Below are 20927 nucleotides of genomic sequence, written 5' to 3'. Positions count from 1 at the left end.
CGAGAAGATGGCGACCCTGCTTGCTAACCATTATCAGCAGCATCGAGCTCAGCCCCGGGTCCCTGTCCCGTGACAATGGTAGCTCTTGGATGCCTGCGTCTCCCAGGGCACGGAGGCGCCACGGCTGTCTGCACGTTGGGCGATGCTGCTGGCATGCCGCGGGAAGATTGGCGCGCAAATGCAGAGCTAGGTGGCCTGATGAGGATCGCCTCATCTGCCTTTTATCGCCCAGCACCACTAGGCGGCAACGGCACTTGGGAGAAGTGGCATGGAGACCCGTATCCTCTACTGCCAGACTGGTTCCCTTTGGAGGCACTATGAGGTAACTGTCTCTGTTTCGTGCCATGCAGGAGTGGCCAACAGGAACCGTCTGTCTGGCCTGTGCGCAGCGACTGCAGACTCGACCAAGGCGGGGCAGGACTTGATATCGTCATGGGCCCTGACAGTCAGTGAGACCTTACAGAGGTTGATGTCGTGTTCTGCCCTATACCAGCATGGTAGATGGCGGCTGCTGTAATGGCGAATCCGGCTGCAGCTGACTGGTGGACCTTGAGCGAGCGAAAGAGCGGGACGCGACCGTGCAGTTGCTGTGCGTCATGCGAGCGGCGGGCCTTTTGGGTGGATCTCTCGATGATTAACACCACATCTCATTTGCCTCGCAGCTGGAGAGGCCCATATGCTGACGGGCCTAGATACGCTGTGCGACGTCTGGCGGAACCTTGGAAAGTCCATTGTCGCAAACATTGCCGCAGCTCCAAAGCCACCCCAGGCATGCCAATCGCAGACTGCGTGTGCCGGTGGCTTGCGTCTTGCATGCCGCGAATGACGGGCTGGATGTAACGGCAGAAGGTGAGGTAGTGTGTGGGGTGGCCGTCGAGCTTTTTTGCCGTCGTTGAAGGAAGAGCAGGCTTAGATTGGACGACTCGTCACATAAGGGCGCGAGGTGAAGATGCACTATTCCGCGGCAGAGGACCCACGTGTAGCTGACAGGGTTATGCCCACTTCCAAAAAGACGACCCAGAGAATCGGCATGGAACAAGAAGAGCAGGAGGCCGACTTTCAAACGCTCCGTGACCTCTCTCCACCAGAGTGTCTCGTGAATTTTACGCTTTCTGGCACGTCGCCGACAACATCTCCAATGGGTCTTCTCTGTCTGTCTGGGAAGGAACGACTACTGCTGCTGACATTGAGTAAGCCCAGAATAAAACTGGAGTCTACTGCCAGATGCATCATGTGCGACTGCAGTCTATCCCTGCGAGATCCTCCAGTGTCATGTTCCTCGCATCAACGTCATTTCTACCTGCCTCCCATAAACACTACCGATCGTCTCCGCATGTATCTATCATGCGGATCAGCTGTCGAGTCGTCGCAAGTGAAACGTCAAGATTCAGGCTACTTGGACTGGGCACAATCCTGTACGGCACGTAGTCATGGAGTTTCCAAGGCAAGGCTGTGAGACATTTTGAGCTTTCATAGTTCCTTCCGTATTGACCGAGAGACATTGTTCCTGCCTGAAACGGCAACCTCATCTCCGAGCTGTTCGGTGGACCATTGATCCTGGGCACGCAGCTGCTCGGGGTTTGGCCATCGGTGCCTGCTTTCTGGGTCGCCAACCTGTAGCCATTCGCAGATGGCGACCAGATAACCTGCTTGTAGCCACTTGGAAAACAATCTAGACACGACACCACGCAACGGTCCGCCCTTGGTGTTGACCGCTAGACCGCTGCCGGGATGACCTAGAGGTGTACCCCGACACAATGCGACTGCACATCCCGGGTCCGATAGTCGATAGTGGTCTTGAATCATCAAACACCATCTTGGATGATCCTTACGTCTGCACAACAATCCTTTATGACCAATGTTTTTTTCTGTTTACCTATGGGTCCATGTGCATTTGTTTACTATATACGAGCTGCAGCAACTGGGCGACTTGTTCAGATATCCTGACATGAGGAACATGAATCCCAAATGTCGTAACAGATAGCACCCGTTGTAAGATGGAGGTCCGCCTGATGTGTATACATCCATAGTCCACGATATGCAGGGTCTCCAACTCTGCCGCAGCCACGCATGCCACGCAATAACGAAACCAGGCACACGTCCGTCTGGATATCCAGTACGATCAGCAACGACTCTCCCCGTCCCGAAAGCAGGCGCACGCCATTTCGGTTTCTGTACCCTCCCTTCTTCAACTCAGTCTCCACGCAGCCTATATCAAGCTATATCAAGCTAAGCTGTTCACTCATCACAACTCCTTCGACGCTCCGCGGAAGCAGCGACAAGGAGATCATCACCCGTCTACGCCCTATCCAGACATAGCTGGACGCTATTTATCGTGGGTTTGGCGGCTGCCTGTGAAAAGGCGTACGCCATCATCAAAAGGTGTGTGCACTGATATACATCTGCGTTGACCTCCTTCTGGCCAGTTCGCCCACATCGTATGATTACTACGGTTGTGGCGGCCGCCCGCCCCGGCTATCATTACTCCTGCTACACGGTTCGGGTCAGCACCACACGTTCCAGAACGAAACACTCGTCCTGTGCTTCTTCGCCGTTTACCGTAAACGTTCCGCCGTATACACCCATCCGTACGGCCGCGAGGCCAGACGGTTCGGACATTTCGGACTACTAGGACCGAATATTGGCCGGCACGACGCGTTCCGTAACGTTTGGGCGACTCTTCGCACCCAGGGCGGTTGGTTGGCATCTATATCACCTCAACTAATCCACCAAGGTACGTGTGCATGACACGAGGCAGGCTTATGTGAATGATTATGCATCCATATATGCATTCGTTGTAAACGCAAGTCGGAGAAGTGATGTGCCGAAACAAGATCCTTTGTCATTATTGCTGCCTGCCCGGCTGTCTTGAGCACAAGCGTAGCAGTTCGTCATGTCTGCCCGGTGTAGCTTCGAAGACTAGATCACTCCCCCATCTCGTTCTACCGCATATACAGTGAGAGATTCGTAGCAAGTCGTTGAGATGCTGCCCGCCAGAAAAACAGTCGAAATTCCATCCCTTTTTCCCTGAGATGCCGTGATGCCAAATATGCCAAGATCCAAGTAATACATTGCGGACGCCATGAACGCTCCAGTTTGCAGGAAATAGAGAAAACAGCCTGACCCGATAGTCCTTCGTATCCAATAGTTCGGGTAGAGTAGCCAATCATGTAAGAAAGGGGTATATGTGAAGAAATGAGCGAAGCCCTCATGGTGAAGAGCCGAACATCACCTGCTGCAAGTGAGAATTGATCAAGCGGCTGCTTGCGGCACCGAAGGCGTAGCAGCATCTGAGGTGGCATCGGTTTCCTTGACCGTTTCATGCACGCCCTCTCCTCTACAGAGTGGACAAGAGTTGCGTCCAGTTGTCAGCCACTAAAGTAAGTTAGCATGCGCAATGCTACGAATCAAGCTAGCAACTCACCTGATCAATACAGATTTTGTGGAACATGTGTTCGCACTTGACTAGCTTCCGCGCCTCCTCGTCCACTTCGAAATCACACAGGCAGACGAGACAGCGCGCACCGGCAACAAGGTTGATTGTCTCTTGACCCTCAACAGCTTCAGCTACAAGAGCACCGGCATCACCACGTATCCTGAAAAGGCCTGGAGCCGAAGCTACATCCTCCTCACTCGCGACGGGTGGTTTGGCGGGTCCGAGTATAGATGAGAGTAACATCATATCTTCGTAAGTGGGCGAGTCGGTGAACAGGCTGGGAGTGGTAAGAATTGGGTGGTTTTCAGGATAGCTCCCACCTAGCACATAGATGATCCAGCTCCGTGAACCCTCCCCAGGATTGTTGTCTGGCTCCACGACGCCTCTTCTGCGAGGTGCACCTGAGCCGTATCTTGTGAAGTCCGACTCGCTCAAGCGCCGTGGCCGAGCGTTCCGGGTATGTGTTTGTGGTTCTTCCGCGGTGGGCTCGAGAGTCGAACCAGCAGCCCTGCGGACGAAGCTGTTCCGCCGCGAGGGTGCTGAGGATTGTGTGGTCGGTGAAGAGGGCGAGGTAGAAGTTGCAGGGGTCGTTGCGCCTGACGGACCAGCTGAGAAGTTCAGCGTCGTAGCTGGCGTAGAGGGTGGGGGGAGGGGCCCTGGAGGCGAGTCGGTGACGGATGACCATGGACGAGAGCGCTCTTGTGTCGTCCCACGGTGGTGTCTTTGGCTGTCGTAATTCGAAGGAAAGTTGAAGCCGCCCATCGAGGCTCGTCTTCTGTGGCTGAAGCGGGTCCCGTTCTGCGGTGGCTGTAGAATGTTCGCATTGGTATCGCCTGGTGACGTGGGAGGTGTGGGGAAGCTTGAGAGGGCGTCGAGGAAGGGCGGTATGCTGGCATCCTCTTGTCCCGTACCGCTTCCGGGCTGTATAGATCTGATGCCCACAATGATTATCGGCACCATCCTGCCTTCGCCATCTTCCTCTCCTTCTGTTCCACCGTTCCCTGATGAACTGCCGCCGCGCCCAGTAGTGTCGTTCCTTGCGTTGTCGGTACTGGTGCCAAACCTGAACATTCTGAAGAAATTGAGGGGCGCCTGTGCGGCTCCGGGATTGTCGCCACCTTGGCCATCCTCGTTGCCTCTTAGCGCCGATGCTATGCTGCCGTTCTGCAGTGACTGTAGGAACGTGTCGAATGTACCGTCTCGGGTTGCTGCTTGGTTGTCGTCGCCAACCAACGAGGCTGCTGTGGCAGCTGCAGCCAGCGATAACAGCCTTGACAGCACATCGGCCTGGTCCTCGCCTTGCCTCAGCTGCTGCACATTGTCCATGTTCTCTCCATCCTGCCAGAGCGATCGTCTCCTCCGCGGGTGTCCTATCATGTTGCGTAGTCGGCGCTGCGAGGGAATGATGCTGAGGGCGCGTCCATCCCGTCGCAATGGGCTCAAGGGAACCAGCGGTCGCTGTCTATGTCCGTCTGGCCGCTCGGCTTGTGAGTTGGTCCGCAGCAGCTGGTCAAAGTCTAGTCCTAGTTCTGGGACCTGCACGCGTGGAAGGAAGGGCCCTCGGTCGCTCGCCGTATGCCTCAGAGCAGCGCGGCTTGGCACGGTGTTGTTGGGCGTACTCGGTGCCGCGAAGCCGCTCGTGGGCTCGGTGTTGCGGGCAGGCAGCGGCGGTCGTCTCGACAGCAGGCCCGTCATGGAACTGAGCGACGAGCGCGCCCGGTGCAGCCGCGACCGCGAGCGACTGGGGACCGGGGCATCTTCGGGCGCTGACGAGCCAGCATCGTGGCGCCCAAAGTGAGAGGAGAGGCGGTTGGAGATTCTTGTGGTACTGGGGCGGGATCGCGAGGGCGTGTCCGGGGCTCTATGCAGCAACTCTGGCACCGTGTCGTCGTTAGGCTGGGACGAGGCCAGTAACCCAGGCGCCCATGACAGCGGCCGCGATCGCCGCCGTGTTTGCGCATCCGCAGCGCCCGTCGAGTTTGCCTGGCCCATGTTGTGAGGCCGTCCGGCGAGGAAGGCGCGCCTCGAGAATAGAAACGGTCGGAGAGGGTGTCGTCGGGTCGATGTGTCTTCGGTCAGAGCGACGAGGTCCAGCGGCGGCAGAGCGGTGATGTATGGCGCAGCCGAGCCTTCCCAATCAGTCACGGCGCTAACGGCATGGGGCTACCGTTGTCGATTGCTCTTGCCTCAAGTCTATTACTGAAACTGCTCGCCGCACCTTTATTCTACAGACTCCAATTTCCCATTCCCTTCGCGCAGTGTGTGCGTGGCCGCTACCGCTGCATAGCCTCACCGCTGCATCCCGGGCCTACTAAGCAGGGGCCGTTGCAGCTCAGACAGCCGCATGAGCGTGCAGTCCTGCGTCATCACCAACCATGCAGCACTTCACCACGCAGTTGCGTGATGAGCAGAACAGGACACGCTCGCTGCGCGCGAGTCATTATCGCAAGTCGAGAAGAAATAAAGAGAAAAGGAAACAAGACGAATCGCTTTTCGACCTACAAGGAGAGGACGAAACGCAGCCAGACGCCACAGTCCAATCGTACACCTCGTCTACCGCGCCTGGCATAGCTCAGCTGCGTGTCGCAGGCCTATTGCCCAGCCAAGAGAACGAGGTCCCTCCAGCACCCTTCCCCCATGCGCCTGCGAGCGTGTCCAAACCACATCATGTCCCTGCTAAAGTCCAAGAGGAAATGGCCAGGCCGCCTTCACGCCTCTACGCCGTCAACGCCACCTCTAAAAGCGGTGTCGTTCAAGGCCAACCAGAGGCGCAGAAGAGGGCGCACCTTGACTCTTTGTCCACGCTGATGCATTGCTGTCTGCTCAAGGGAGATTACGAGCGTGCGGGGAGAGCGTGGGGCATGATCTTGCGGACGCAGGTAGCTGGTGGGCGCCCGGTAGATCCGCGTAACCACGGACGTTGGGGCATTGGTGCTGAAATAGCCCTGCGTCGTGGATCACAAACGCTGAATGAGCACAGATTCTCTGAACAGGGCTTTGAGCTTGCTCGTGAATATTACAATCGTCTGATCATACAACACCCGAATCGGAAACTGCAGCCTCATGCTGTCGATGAGAGAACCTTCTACCCGCCCATGTTCTCACTGTGGATTTACGAGGTTTGCGAAAAGAGCAAGCGCGCAAGAACGGAGTTGCGTGATGACATCGCGAATCAAACACGCTCTTCTCGAAGTGTGTCGGTCGACAGTAACCTCAGTAAGAGGTCAGACGGTCTCTCTGCGAAAGAAGAGGCGATCCAAATGGAAGAACTTACCCAAGCCCTGGAGATTGCAGAACGCCTCGATCAGGTCATCATGTCACCACCCTTTGACAGACAGCCAAGTCTTCTAGAACTCCGCGGCAATGTCGCCTTGTGGATAAGTGATCTCACCATGGGAAAGATGGGCTCAGATGAGGACTGGGATATGGATCTACCTAGATACTCAAGTTCAGTCTCAGACCAGCTGAAGCGACTTGGAAGGGCTCATCAGGAGCTACTAGCAGCACAAGCGTTCTTCGAGCGAGCTGCAACCAATGGTGGTGAAGCTGCAACCCTGTCCAGTATCAACGCAAAACGCAGAAATCTAGTGAAGATCATGGAGCAGTTGCACGCTGCTGGGTAAGGCCGGTAATCAGCTTCACCGACTACGTTGTTTGAAGACTTTCGCCAACTGGACACTACACCAAGCCTTTGGTGGCTGAACAAATTTTGCTTTTTTGCCATATACCCATTCACGACTTAGAAGCCTCTACAATACATGAAAAGATACCAAATGATATCATGTAGTAGGTGAAAACTTTTCTACCTATTTTCTTAGTCTACTCCGGCTCTTTTGTAGAAACTGTTACACATGCGTCAAGGACTCGACAAATGAGAGAATTTAGTCAAACCCTCTGGACGCCAAACCCTTCTGGAATCCTACGTATGCAGGCACAAGTTGTGGCGTAAGAGGCGGCAGGGAAAAAGAACGATAAGCAATGTTTGCTATGTACCAACCACATCTGTTTTCGTCTGGCAAGTTCCGGGTGTAGAAAAACAAACACAGCCGATCTCTTGTACCAGAACGATCAATTGTCACGCAGTAGGTAATTAAGCATGATGTGTCATACTGAAGTGTACAAAGAAGTTTATCTATTTTGAGTCGGTGCGACGGAGATGAAGAAGTTGAATGTGTGTTATATTTCATTTTCTACATTTGATGCTATGCACATTGATTGAGAAGAGAAAAGAAGTTCAAAAATAACCAGAATCACAATAACACCAAATGATGCCCATGAAGATACAAAGTCGATTTACACCCTTCACACCGCTGATACACCGCCTATCCAGGGGATGGACCTACGGTTCAACTTTGGGACAATAAGGAGCTTACCGAAGCCATCAGCACTGAGGCAAGTTACAGACCTTGCGCACGTTCTGAGGCGCGAAGGTCTGGGGTCCACCAGTGCAGACGCGCTTGTCGCCCTCGTTGTGACACTCAAGCGAGTCGACTTTGATCGCATTGCCGGATAGCCACTGGTTGCTGTTGTACTGTTAGTTGTTGCTTGTGAGGTGACAATATTAGTAGACTTACCCTGAGCAGGTCCAGGAATGGGTGATCTGGTAGTAGGCTTCATCTTGAGGTCCACGAAGGTCGAATAGAAGACGACGGTTAGCGACCTGACACTCGTTGCTGTTGGGTACAGAGGTTCCAGAGCCACTGCAGTGAGCGCCGACCTGAACTGGGTCATCGATGGTGCTGCCGGTGGGGAAGACAGACTTGAACGTAAAATCAACGCTTCCAGAGGTCGGAGAAGTAACTAGCTTGTAGTCTGAGATGGTGTAGGAGGTGGGAACGCAGCCTTCCTCGCCACGGCCGTTCATAGTAGTAGGAGCGGCTATGGCAGCAGCGGCGAACACTACCGGGAGTATATTTGAGAAGTACATCTTGGTTTTGTGATGTTGGTTGTAGACAAAAGTGGAACTTCGTGTCGATGAGGCTAGGAAGTGTGGTGACTGTTGGTCGCACTGGAAAGATAATATCAGGTTAAGTTGGGAAGTTGGAAATTACTTGATTGAGATGATGAGAAGGTAGAATCAGGAATAGGTTCTAGAAATATATGCTCGAAACAAGCGCGTAAGCACACAGTCAAGAGTCACTGTCCGCGTACTGTTGGAGGGGTCAGCGGAGGCAAACGGGTAAGTGGGCAATAGAAACTTGCTCAATCAGACGCACGAAGAGCAGGTGAAAAGTAGTGAGCGAACTGTGGCTGTACAAAGCTAACATGACCAGTCCGTGAGGTCAATCAAGGTGGCCTTGCGGCTGATGGCGCGATTGGACAGGCCTTGGTATAAGCTGAGCCCAGGTGTTGGGTTGTACAACCAATACGTGAGCGATATATCAAGGGACTGGTATTGAAGACAAAGCGGCTATTACAGAGCTTGTATCAAATGTCTCTGTTGGGAATACACAACACCTCATCCTATAGCGAATCCTTTGTGTAGTAAAGTTGGACTTGAGTTAGCCTTGACACCCTGGGTCCCGAGTACCCCTTGAGCTCTTAGCCTCTCTGAACGTTCTCGTGGTTGGAAGTATAGTTATGTTTGAACGTCCAATCGGGCGCGTGAGCGTCGTGAACATGCAGACAAAGGCGACGGCGGCAGACAGATGGTGAGAGCTAATGAGGTACGCCCAAGACATCTGCGAACGTGACATTATCATCAGACATATTACGGGGCGATAAACCTTTCTGTTGCAGATGCTTGATGCGAATCTTTTCTAAATCATGATAGGAAGCATCCTTCCTCAATGTAAAGAATCTTGAGCAGTGAATAGTGATGGTAGGTGTTTAGGCAGGCGCAATAGTGCGTCATTGGCTGGGAAGCGAAAGACCAGCATGACACTCCCGCGGGGAGCATCGTCATTTCACATGAGCAAGTTGACTGCACTCCAACACAATGGACATCACGCCAATATTTAACCAGGTGCTCGCGAAGCACGATGCGCGTCCGATTGAGCCTCCCGTGTTTCGCGTCGAAGCCCTCGACGGCTTTGTAAAAGAGGCATACCGCATTGTAGGCCACGTTGCGCGCGTGAACCTGAAGGTGAAAGCTAACAGCCACAGCGAGGTCACATTGCAAAGCTTCACACAGACTTGAAGTCGATACGACAGAGCTATCTCTCGACGGCACATGCCCCCCGCCGGAAGCAGTACGCGCGAGCAGGCGCAGCATCGGCCTCTGCAGACAAAGATGCCAAATACCTTAGCGACACGCAGCGCAACGAGATCGACGCCCAGGCCAAACTATCGATACATCAGCTGAAGGATGCGATTGAGAAGCTAGGGGCTGCTGAACAGGTGAGGCAGGAGACCCAGACGCAGGTCGCTCTGAAGAAGCGCGCAAAGCAGGGCCTCGGTGCGCTTGGACGATGGGCAGCAGGCGGGGCAATCACAGCGAAGAGCGTCGAGGAGGAGATTGAAGAGGCCAAGGCGAACACGATCAGGGAACACCGAAAGGGCATATTGTGGACGTTGGATTTTCAGTTGGAGCAGTGCGTCCTGTTCCAGACGGACATGATGGAAATCAGACACATGCGGGAGGTGGAGAAGAGCAAGAGCGTGTTGTACAAGACGAGGGCTACAGGGCCAGCCAGCAGCGATTATAGTGACATGGACGAGAGCCACAATGCTGGGAACAAGGCTGGGGACTATCGGGCCAAGTCGACTTATAACCCGGATGAGTCGAGCGCGGTGATTGAGAATCAGCTGGACCCAGAGCAGCTCCAGCTGTTTGCGCAGGAGAACCAGGACATGCTCAAGCAGTACGAGGACCAGCTCGACAAAGTCCGGTATGTGCTACGACACCCTCGTCTTGAACAGCTACTGACACCGGCAGTGCAACCGAAAAGTCGCTCATGGAGATCTCGGAGCTGCACTCGACGCTCGCGTCCAACCTCAGCATGCAGGAGACGCACATCAACCAGCTCATTGAAGACTCGTTCAATACAACGGAGAACGTTGGGAGTGGAAACAAGGAGCTCAAGCGCGCGACGGAGCGGGGCAGTACGGCGCAGAAGCTGTTCTGGGCTACAAGCATCTTCTGCACGACGCTTGTTGTGTGGGACTTGTTCATATGAGAGTGGAACAAGGTGCGGTGGTGTTCTTGGTAGATACCCAACATGTGAATATATCGCGCTACGTCCGTCAGTATCCGGGGCGCTCTGAGTGGACCAAGTTTCCAGAAGCAGCAATGGCAGCCATGTGGGGTCGGCATACTTGAACCAGCAGCCAGCCTGCAGGCCATGCAGACCCACAACGGTTCGTAGCTAGCTACAGCGGTAGCAAGTTTACTCATCTGAAAGAAGTCGTGATGGTGACTGCCCTGCATGTGAGAAGGGCTGTACAGCTGACATCATTGCGGAAGCGGCAGCTTGTGCCTCGGCTTGCTTGCTCACACGACCCTGCGGCATACCTTCCGAGCTTCACCTCTATATAATGCGCTGGTCGGATGCGATGCCGTCGCCATGTCAGCCAACTTTTGTTCTACTGCATCGTCTCGAACCGGCCTCCCGGTTCTCCGCATCTCGCCTTCCAAAAGAAAACTGCGGGGTTAAGCGTGGGCTGGACACGGCTTCCCATAGTTAGGCGGCGGCAGCGGTGAAACGTAAACGTGGGAGAGCTCATACGCCGTAATCATCATGCCAGACTCACCTGTCCTCAAACCACTCACCTCCTCCCTCTCCCTCTCCACTACTTCCACCCAGACTTCTTCCCAGACCCGACTCAACCAGATCTCCTCGCACATCGAACCAATGGCTGCTACCGCTTTCGACGCGAATGTCGTCCCCCAGGCGCCCGAAGACCCGCTGTTCGGGCTGATGGCTGCCTTCCGCCGCGACGAGGACCCCAACAAGGTCGACCTGGGCATTGGAGCCTACCGAGACGACAATGCAAAGCCCTGGATCCTGCCCGTCGTCAAGAAGGTGCGCCCACCACGCCTTCCTCTTGTCCTGACTTACCCGCGACTGACCATGCACAGGCCGATGACAGACTCCGCGACGACCCCAACCTCAACCACGAGTACCTCCCCATCGCCGGTCTCGCAGAGTTCACAACCGCCTCCCAGAAGCTAGTCCTCGGCGGTGACAGCCCCGCCATCAAGGAGAAGCGGGTAGGCACATCACTCCACCACGTCATGACTTGAGCTCACACCACACAGGTCGCCAGCTTGCAAACCATCTCCGGTACCGGTGCCGTCCACCTGGGCGCCCTCTTCCTCGCCAAGTTCTACAAGACCAAGAGCCAGCGAACCGCCTACTTCTCAGACCCCACATGGGCGAACCACTTCCAGATCTTCTCCAATGTCGGCCTCGAACACAAGACATACCCCTACTTCTCCAAGAAGACAAAGGGCCTCGACTTTGATGGCATGATCAATGCTCTGCAGGATGCCGCCGAGGGTAGCATCATCGTACTGCACGCGTGCGCCCACAACCCCACCGGTGTCGACGCTACGCAGGAGCAGTGGAAGAAGATTGCCGACGTGATCAAGTCGAAGAAGCACTTCCCCTTCTTCGACACAGCATACCAGGGCTTTGCTTCCGGCGATCTCGCAACCGACGGCTGGGCAATCCGCTACTTTGTCGAGCAAGGCTTCGAGCTCTGCATCGCGCAGTCATATGCGAAGAACTTCGGCCTGTACGGCGAGCGAGCAGGCTGCTTCCACTTCGTCACCTCTCCTTCATCCGATGCCGAAAACACCATCAAGCGCATCGCCTCGCAGCTCGCCATCCTCCAGCGCTCTGAGATCTCAAATCCTCCCGCCTACGGCGCCCGTATCGCCTCGACCGTCCTCAACGATCCCCAACTCTTTGCTGAGTGGGAAGACAACCTCCGTACAATGTCTGGCCGTATAAAGGAGATGCGCAAGGCGCTTCGCGGCAAGCTCGAGGACATGGGCACACCAGGTACATGGAACCACATCACAGAGCAGATCGGCATGTTCAGCTTTACTGGCTTGACAGAGCAGCAAGTGCTGAAGATCCGGGAAGACTCGCATGTATACATGACCAAGAATGGTCGCATCTCCATGGCTGGTCTGAACACGCACAACATTGACTACTTTGCCAAGGCTGTTGACAAGGTCGTGCGGGAGACGCAGTAGATAGCAACCTGTGAAGGTTCTTCGGTAATCTGACCGGCTAAGACACGGCGGGTACCGGGAATGTGTTACGAATATACGAGATAGAAGAGCTAGCATAGACTAAATCCTCACCTCATTCAGAGACTTGACTATGTTCTCAAAAATCATGAAATGGAGTGGAGATCCGATTTCACTTGATCGAGTGCGCTAATAAACTAGTAGACACCGAAAAAGAGGAATGTCCGGTTGATTAATATCAATGTGCGCGTCTGGTTTTCACTTCGTGTTGCAAACTGGTACAGTAGTACATTTGGATGAACGCATAGGGTATACAGCTCATGGACTCTGGCCACAACCAACTAAGCAACAATGTTAAATGCCGACGAACAGCAGACAGTTGCATGCTATGCACCCGTCTACTGAATGCCCTTGCTATACGTGAATCTCGCAATATTCACCCCAATAGTCCACCCCTTTCTTTTTCTTTCCTTCTCTCTAACCTTCTTCTCCTCGCGTTCCCTTACTTCGTCGCTAGACTCGAGCAGACTATCCCCGCTGAGCCGTTTTAGTATGTCCATACTAGACGATGCTTTACGTAACATCTTCTTCTTTGGTAGCGGCGGGATCAAGTCGTCGATATTTGAGGTAAAAGACGGCAAAGCAGTAATGTCCGCAGACGAGGATTGCAGAGACGTTTTGCTTTGCTCATTGGCAATGTCTGGGTTCCGGCCTTGGAGGAATATAGAAGACGTGAGGATTGGGATGTAGTGCCCCTGAGTGTCTTCGCTATTGTCCTTTGTGTAGCACCATGACGACTCGCTGGTCCCTTGTAGTGGCAAGCTAAGCGCGCTGCTACTATTTGACGAGTAGGCTGAGTGCTGATATGGCGGATATATTGGTGCGGAATGGTGATGAGGTCTATTGAAGTAATCCACGGAAATTAAATCTGGTTGGGCATGTCCCGTTGGGAACAAGGGTCTGTCTCGAAAAGCCGGGTGCTCTGACAGTGGAGGTGGTGGATACGTTGGTGTTCTTGACCGTACGGGCGGAAGAGGCTGGAATGGCTGGACTATCTTATATGGCATATCTGCTGTGCGTGGACGTCTCGTCCTTGTTGGTACTGTCAAACTTGCTTGCGACAAGGTTCTAGACGATTCGGATGGAAGACGTGGTGATGCGGAGCGTGCACGCGACTGAGTGGGAGTCTTGCGAAGAGGCAGTGATATGACAGGAGGTGGTAGTTCTGGTGTTGACAGTATCTTCGGGGCAACTTTTTGCGGTACGTTCAACCAGTCTGGCGTAGCGCATACTGAAGCTACTGGAGCATCGGTCTTCAAGCTAGAATGCTTAGCCTCGGCAGAGGTGAGAAGCTTCTCGATTGCCTCGCGCAAGTCCTGGGGATCGGGTTCGATATTCTTGTCTGAAGCATGCACAGCGACCTTCTGACTATGAGTTACTTGTCTAGAGAGCTGTCTTGAACAAGAACCATCGGATGACGCAGTGCTACTATTTGAGAGACCCGGTATATCGCTCTGGGGATGACTCCATGAATCTCCAGGATGTTTTTCTGATATTGTTGGTACAGGAAAAGTTTGGGACGACCTGCGCAGTGGTCGTATGCATGCCCATGGCGGCGATTCTTGCATGAGGTTGTAAATATCAGGCATTGCTGGCAGCATATCCCAGTCTTCCAACTTCTTTGCGACCCATGGATTCTGGGTACATCGGAGCTTCGAAAAATAGGCGGAGCATGCTTGGGTATTGGAAAGTGGATGGCCGTAGTCGATCAGATCTTCCAGCACCGTCGTGAACTCGTTATTAAAATCCTCGATGCTTGCGTATTGATCAACGTGCAGGTTCAGGAAATGGCAGAATGCGTGGTGGTAGCCAGAGAAGCTGAACACGTTGAATCGTTCATCCAATGCCTCAAGTATCTCCTGCGAGCTAAAGTTGGAGGGTGGTAATGGTGGTCCGACTTCAAACAGCTCCAGCATCACTTCCTCTGCCAGCGAGAGAAAGATATCAAGCTTGACCTCTCGATCTTTCCGTACCCATGACCTTCGCTCTTCTAGCAAGCCCGGCTGCATGTCTTTCGTCTCCGTTACACAAATGGACGAAGCTAACCTTGGACTGGGCATGGGCATGGGCAAAGTGCCATTGCAGTATTTCCAGGTATCCTTCGTTTCAAGCGCAAATTTGACGCTACGTCGCCAGCGAGAGTATTCCGGCCCGGTAGAGTCGAGTTTCAGGATGGGGACGCCTGGTAGGCGTGGAGAAGTTTGTAACTGCATTGGACTGCGTGCACCTGAATCGACGCAGGCGCGTATGCACTACTCAAAACATGCGATAGAGTGAAGGACACACACAAGGGAAACAATCATCGAGGAATCGACCACATTTGAACATCACCGCACCCCGCGATAGCCATCAGCAGAATCTTACCAGCGCATGGCCGCATGCACATCAGCCACGATGCCCCAGCTCTTTGTTCCAACGCCGGACTCGCACAAGGCGACCTCGGGCCAACCGTAGCTTGAGGTACATGGTCCCGTACCACCAGGATCCCAGAACAGCGTCGTACGTCCCGGGGCCCCTAACCTATACAGCCCATGGGACGGTTTCGGTGCCGTTTGCATCCAACGTATTCCCTGGAGTGTCGCGGACACCTTGGCATGGGCTACAGTCAGCAGCGAAGACGTCGGGTGCTAAGGTCCTGTAGGCTGCATGGCGCAAGCGAATCAAAGGGATGCGACGCGAGGCTCAAAGAGAATTACTGGTTGTCGGGATCCGACGGGGAGTATCTTTGTCGCCTCATTTTCAACTCCGAAAGGTGACGACGCGGCTCTTTGCGCGATCAAAGAGACAAAAGCTTATTGCCCGCATCGACGGACTTGCGTATTTTGCCACGCATGAAAACTTGGATCGAGCGACCTGTCGCATGGAAGAGGGCAAGGACGTATGCAGAGTCAAAGTCTTCCTCGAGGTCTTGAGGTATAGGGACAATGTAGGCGGTGGTGGAGACGAGGCGGGCTGGAAGTGGGGTTTAAACGAGCCAGTTTCTCCGGCCTGCATGTTAAGACCACAGTCTTGAAATATATACACAGCGGCTTGACAACTTTTCATCGAAGTACAAGTACTCGATAACAACAACCGAGGCGTTGTGGCGGAGTGGTTATCGCGCAAGACTAGAAATCTTGTTCCTTCGGGAGCGTCAGTTCGAATCTGGCCAACGTCGTATTTTTTGATGAGTGAGTGGGTGGAGAGAGGTGCTTCCGCTGCTCTATATTTTTTGCGCGCCCCTGTCCTATACAAGATGCGAGAGAAACAGCATACCTACGCATTTTGACCCTGCCAAGCCTTAACCTAGCACCTTCACACTCTCCTACAGCTTGAATGCTCTGTGACACTCGACTCACTCGATGCCACTGCGACCCTTTCCATATCCTTTCCGAGTGGGCACCGACATCTGCCATGTCCCACGATTACGAGCCGTTCTTATGCGCCACCATCGCGGCGAGCCTCTGCGACCTCTACACCAATACTTGAGACGAGTTCTTACTGATCACGAACGCCAGTACTTCTGGAACCGTTTTGGACCAGAAGAAACGATCTCCAAGAGGATGGATTCAGTCTCCAAATTCCTCGCTGGCAGGTGTGTACGAGTGATGCTCTAGATACGAGCAGAAGGCTTACGCAATAAAAGATTTGCGGCGAAGGAAGCTTGTCGCAAAGCATGCAGTCATCTAGATATCGATGAGAGAGGATTCAAGCATATCATGATTCTACCCGTTACCTCGGTGGATCGCAGCGAGCATCAGTCAGCACGACCCCAAGGGTTGATACTCGATAAAGTCTATGACACAGAGAGCTCTGACGATGCACCAGTCGTAGTGTCGACACGTGTGGACGTGAGCGAACTTGATGGACAGCTGTGCGAAATCAGTATCAGCCACGATGGAGACTTTGCAACCGCTGTTGCTATCGTGCCGGTTGTGGAAACAGCATCGGGCCCTTGAGTTCGATAGACTTGGTTCAGAGGCTGTTGGTGCAGTGTGATTGTTCGTCGAACGGTGTTAGATACATCGATGTCCCATGGGATAGTCAACCGACAGTAAAGTTGTGGATTCGCTACCAAATGCACGACCCACGATTCTGAAAGGTATAGTTTCGGACAATGCAATTATCAGGTGGTTTATTCTACTGTTCTGGTATTGGGTTTGCTGCCTAGTAGCACGACCACTTGTCCACACCGAAACTCTCTCATTCCCTCACACTCGCACACAATCTCAACGCAAGTTCTGAAACTATAAAAAAATTCAGCAGCTCATTCGGACACAGGATAGCAACATGACTACTAACACAAAATCTGCGTTTGGCAGAAACAACATCTTTGCGCCTGAATCACCCTCGATATGGCAGCACTTGCAGCGAAACCCGCTACTCATAATCGCACAATGGCTATACGCCCATCGGCCGCCCATAGTCATACCACGACCCACATTCGGTACACCAGTAAAGGTTGTGTGCATTTCAGACACCCATAACGAGAAACTACATGTCCCTAATGGCGACATTCTCATTCACTCTGGGGACATGACCATCAACGGTACATTCGAAGAAATCCAACTACAACTCGGTTGGTTAAACAGTCTGCCACATCATCACAAGATTGTAATAGCTGGAAATCACGACTTGCTTCTCGATCAATCCTTTTTCCATCGCAACCCACGACTTGCAAGCCCAGACAATGAACGTAAAATGAAAGAGCTGAAATGGGGAAGTGTGATGTACCTGAACAACGAATCAAGGACATTCGACATCCGGGACCGTACCGTTCGGGTCTACGGCAGTCCCATGACACCACAATATGGCAACTGGGCGTTTCAATATCCAGAGAACGAAGACAAATGGTGCAATACTATCTCAGAATCAACAGACATACTCGTAACGCATGGCCCGGCCAAAGGACATCTCGATTCTTCGGCTTCAAATCCTACGTATTTGCAGGGCTGTGCTCATCTCCAACGGGAACTATGGCGTGCCAAACCACGACTACACGTTTGTGGGCACATTCACTCAGCGAGAGGAGTTGAGCGAAGGAGCTGGGAATGGTTGGAGTGGAGTTATGACACTGTGTGTCGTGGCGAAGGACGCGTTAGCACTATGCTGATAATTCTTGCTAGTTGGGTCGGAGCTTGGGTACTGTATGCGTTGGGAAGAGAGAACAGAGGGGTTATGACGAGTGTCAACGCAGCGGTCGTCGGGGACTGGGGTTTAGCTGAAGGCAAAAAAACTCTTATCGTAGATCTTGTCTAGATCGCGTGGAGATGACTGCGGAACCATGTCAAATATTAACATCTTTCTCTTCAAGTAGACGTAGCCTGCACCAAGCGCTGTGACATCGAAGCCTGCGTGGCTTCTCGCAGCCCAATATGGCTGTTCACACAGCATTATAGGTATGAACCAGCCATGCTTAGAACTTCTGGAAGCCAACAAGAACAGGAGATGCCAGAGCAAAAAGTGGAGATTGGGTTCCTGGGTTCATGCGTGCCGTCATGCCCCACCGATCCTCGCGATAGCGATACAGAACACGTTTCGGGACGTGGAGCCCATGAACAGTCACCCTGCTGGATGTGGATCTGACAGGAAACAAACGCGTAAGTTGGGAAAAGACAAAGGCGAACTATGGAGCAGACGGTGGTTAATGTAAGAGAATGGGAACAAGGATTGGGATCAAACCGAGGCAGAGTATAGGAGAAGGAACATAGCATGAACGCAGTGACCGTGCCCAATGTAAGTGCGGGGCTATAAATGTGTTTGTTAAGAGATGTTCTTTTTTCAGTTGACGGGAGCGGTTTCGAAACGTTCAAGCGCATGCCGGCAGTCCCGATATGTCGAACGATACTTGGCATAAGGGGGCCTATCGCTCAGTACAGCTCTGCGGCGCATGTGATGAACCATTTTCGATCGAGATGTAATGGCATCTTCATCCGCTGCGACGGAAGTCTCCTTGAACTGGCATTACGGTTAAGTTGGCAACTGACGATATAGCAAGCGACGGAAAGGGGAATCCCCGTAGCCCGATGCCACGGTACATTGGCTAGACCATTGGATCGGCCAAGGGCTTGTCTACAGTGAGCTCTGAATATTGGCGCCTTCCTCGTACAGTCGCACACAGAAGTTTGAAACGAGTCACGGACAGCGAACCTCGGCAACCACGATGCGGGAATGTTTGTAGAGGGTCGGCATCTACCAATTATAGGCGTGTGGGAAAGTGAAACGCTAGAGCACGCAATGTGAAGTTGAGGCGTCGATGCAATGGCGTCAGTCATGGCCAGGCTCAGTTGAAAGATGAAGGACAATCCAGTTAGAAAGTACCGGTAGGCTGACCAGGCACGGACAGGGGCTGGTGGCAGGCATGGTACTTCCTGCCTAGGGCAGCTGTAAAGTTCATGTCGTTCCCTGGTGCGCAAGCGTGGAGGCGGCGAGCAGAAAGACGAAACCAGCCGTCTGCCCTAGGACGAACTTTGGCGAGTCGTAGAGACGAAGATGTCAGCGAAAGGCAGATGGGCGTCAAAAACGATAGCGTGGTCAGAGTAGCAGTTGGTCGCACTTCGGAATGACTGTGGACACGAGGCGAAATGTGTGGCTGCAGGCGATACACGGGCCTGCATGCCTTGAATGTCAGCCGGTAGAGACGTTGGCATTACAGTCTGCAGGGCCACTGGGAAAGTCCCGCGATATTGCTTCTGGAGGCAGATAATCAAAGCATGTCCACGGGTGCAGGTGCAGCATGAGGCGCGGTGGTGAGCGATCATCATCATTCGCATGCGAGTGGGACCCGTGTTATGCCGAAATGAAGGGCTGGGCAAGGGCAGGGGCTGCGCCATCTCTCATTGGCCGCCTGATGGTCGCTCGTTCGCCAGAACCCTCCGCATCGACAGCTACGAGGACGGCGCTGTAAACGAACAGCAAGACTGTGGAGTTTGCTGCATTCACGCTCCTCTGGGTTTTTGTGTTGCACGGTAGTGTTGCGGGCAAGGGATATAGTGTGTTGGTCGATCAAGTAGGATGGATAGCCGGGGTATATATTACCCATCGCTAGTGCGGTTTGAGCATACAGCCGTCTGCACGACCAGGGCCTCGCGGCCAGATGCAAATTAATCCACTGGTGGCATGCGCAATCTGCTGCTGATGGGGACACAATGTCCACTTGGCTTTCTTGTTGTCGTCGTCTTCGTTTCTGAAGTCTCCCGTCTCCTCTTGTAAAATATTTTGCATTGAATGCACCGCCAACGTCAATACCGGACTACTCCCTCTCCAGCAAGCGCCGTTCTATTTTGCGACTATCGAATGCAGAGGCCCGCCGTCCGAAACCCTGCCTTTCCCCGTCGTGGACGCTCGCACTAGTGGTGAGCAGTTGGTTCTCCTGCAGGGAGCACACGTTAGCGACTCGCAGCCCATTGCGCTTGCCCTCTTCCGCCCGCGACCCCTGCCTGCCGCCGTTTTGGCCTGGACACCGGGGCGAGTGCTGCTGCTGACGCTTGCCCTGTCCTCTTCTTCTTCTTCACTACCCGTCGCCCACGCTCCCAAGCCGACTTCTTCTCCACCACCCGCCGACAATCCCCCCAACGGGCGCATTCATATATCGACTTTGCGCATTCGCCGCCCGTGGCTCCCCGTGGCTCTCTCCTCCGACCGACAAGCACCGCTCTCCACGTCGCCCCAGGCCTTACGCTCCCTTGCACGATTCTCCGAATCACGACCACTCTTTCAAAAGCAATATCGCTCCATCGTCGCAATTACTAGTAATTTGACCGTTGCCTATCAACGTCGCCGCCGCTCGTTTTAGCATCGCACACGTACGAAGACGCGCCCCAACCCCGCTGCATCCAACCACGACGCGCACGTCCACCCGCTGCTCAGAACAAAGAAAACGCTCCCGCTACGAATCCTGCTTAGGCGACAGCAACGACCACCGCTTCGACCGACCGCTACGCTTCTTTGTTGCGCATCTGCTTCCTGGCTGACACCCACGTGTGAACCAACCTCTGCTCGGCCCTGGTCCACTACCGCGTGCTTCTAGACCGCGCGACGACTATTCTCCGGTACCCGTCAGTGTCAAACATGACAGCATAGGCCCGCGACCAAATCGACTACATTGCGACGACGCTGTAACCGCATCGCCATCTATTCCTAGCTGCATCGACAGTCTAGTGAGTTGCCCGCTCAGCGAGGCGCCTTCTTCGTCGAGACTGACAGCCTACAGGTCCATTCTTTACCAACCATTGACATTCGTCAAGTACACTCGTTTACCAAAGCCCTGACAGTATGTTTTCTGACTTTGCCTGTAAAATTCATGTCTGA

The 20927-nt window shown here is 53.6% G+C and overlaps 7 protein-coding genes and 1 non-coding gene across 8 annotated transcripts; 5 read left to right on the top strand and 3 right to left on the bottom strand.

Moving 5' to 3' along the window:
• Positions 1–3252: 3252 nt before the first annotated feature.
• On the bottom strand, positions 3253–5428 carry J4E82_004735 (uncharacterized protein; the record flags this gene model as incomplete). The annotated part of the gene is made up of 2 exons (XM_051731010.1): positions 3253–3375; positions 3425–5428. 2 exons carry the CDS (start codon positions 5426–5428, stop codon positions 3253–3255), a joined length of 2127 nt encoding a protein of 708 aa, XP_051589217.1.
• Positions 5429–5811: 383 nt separating this feature from the next.
• On the top strand, positions 5812–7059 carry J4E82_004734 (uncharacterized protein; the record flags this gene model as incomplete). Its single annotated transcript, XM_051731009.1, has 1 exon — positions 5812–7059. The coding sequence occupies one exon, from the start codon at positions 5812–5814 to the stop codon at positions 7057–7059; it is 1248 nt and encodes a 415-aa protein (XP_051589216.1).
• Positions 7060–7817: 758 nt separating this feature from the next.
• On the bottom strand, positions 7818–8363 carry J4E82_004733 (uncharacterized protein; the record flags this gene model as incomplete). Its single annotated transcript, XM_051731008.1, has 2 exons — positions 7818–7959; positions 8011–8363. The coding sequence occupies 2 exons, from the start codon at positions 8361–8363 to the stop codon at positions 7818–7820; spliced, it is 495 nt and encodes a 164-aa protein (XP_051589215.1).
• A 1011-nt stretch (positions 8364–9374) lies between these two features.
• Positions 9375–10554, top strand: J4E82_004732 (uncharacterized protein; the record flags this gene model as incomplete). Its single annotated transcript, XM_051731007.1, has 3 exons — positions 9375–9491; positions 9542–10266; positions 10314–10554. 3 exons carry the CDS (start codon positions 9375–9377, stop codon positions 10552–10554), a joined length of 1083 nt encoding a protein of 360 aa, XP_051589214.1.
• Positions 10555–11115: 561 nt separating this feature from the next.
• J4E82_004731 (uncharacterized protein) lies at positions 11116–12581 on the top strand (the record flags this gene model as incomplete). Its single annotated transcript, XM_051731006.1, has 3 exons — positions 11116–11400; positions 11457–11588; positions 11637–12581. The coding sequence occupies 3 exons, from the start codon at positions 11116–11118 to the stop codon at positions 12579–12581; spliced, it is 1362 nt and encodes a 453-aa protein (XP_051589213.1).
• A 395-nt stretch (positions 12582–12976) lies between these two features.
• Positions 12977–14647, bottom strand: J4E82_004730 (uncharacterized protein; the record flags this gene model as incomplete). The annotated part of the gene is made up of 3 exons (XM_051731005.1): positions 12977–13354; positions 13682–14006; positions 14163–14647. 3 exons carry the CDS (start codon positions 14645–14647, stop codon positions 12977–12979), a joined length of 1188 nt encoding a protein of 395 aa, XP_051589212.1.
• A 1067-nt stretch (positions 14648–15714) lies between these two features.
• Positions 15715–15795, top strand: J4E82_004729. Its single transcript has one exon. It is a non-coding gene; the product is annotated as a tRNA-Ser (tRNA).
• A 1112-nt stretch (positions 15796–16907) lies between these two features.
• On the top strand, positions 16908–17876 carry J4E82_004728 (uncharacterized protein; the record flags this gene model as incomplete). The annotated part of the gene is made up of 1 exon (XM_051731004.1): positions 16908–17876. The coding sequence occupies one exon, from the start codon at positions 16908–16910 to the stop codon at positions 17874–17876; it is 969 nt and encodes a 322-aa protein (XP_051589211.1).
• Between the last annotated feature and the right edge of the window lie 3051 nt (positions 17877–20927).

The sequence above is a fragment of the Alternaria postmessia genome (assembly GCF_024291825.1).
Source record: "Alternaria postmessia strain BMP 2775 chromosome Unknown scaffold_23, whole genome shotgun sequence".
NCBI lineage: Eukaryota > Fungi > Ascomycota > Dothideomycetes > Pleosporales > Pleosporaceae > Alternaria > Alternaria postmessia.
The sequence above is the reverse complement of the archived record's forward strand: the minus strand, read 5'-3'. Positions and strand labels throughout refer to the sequence as shown.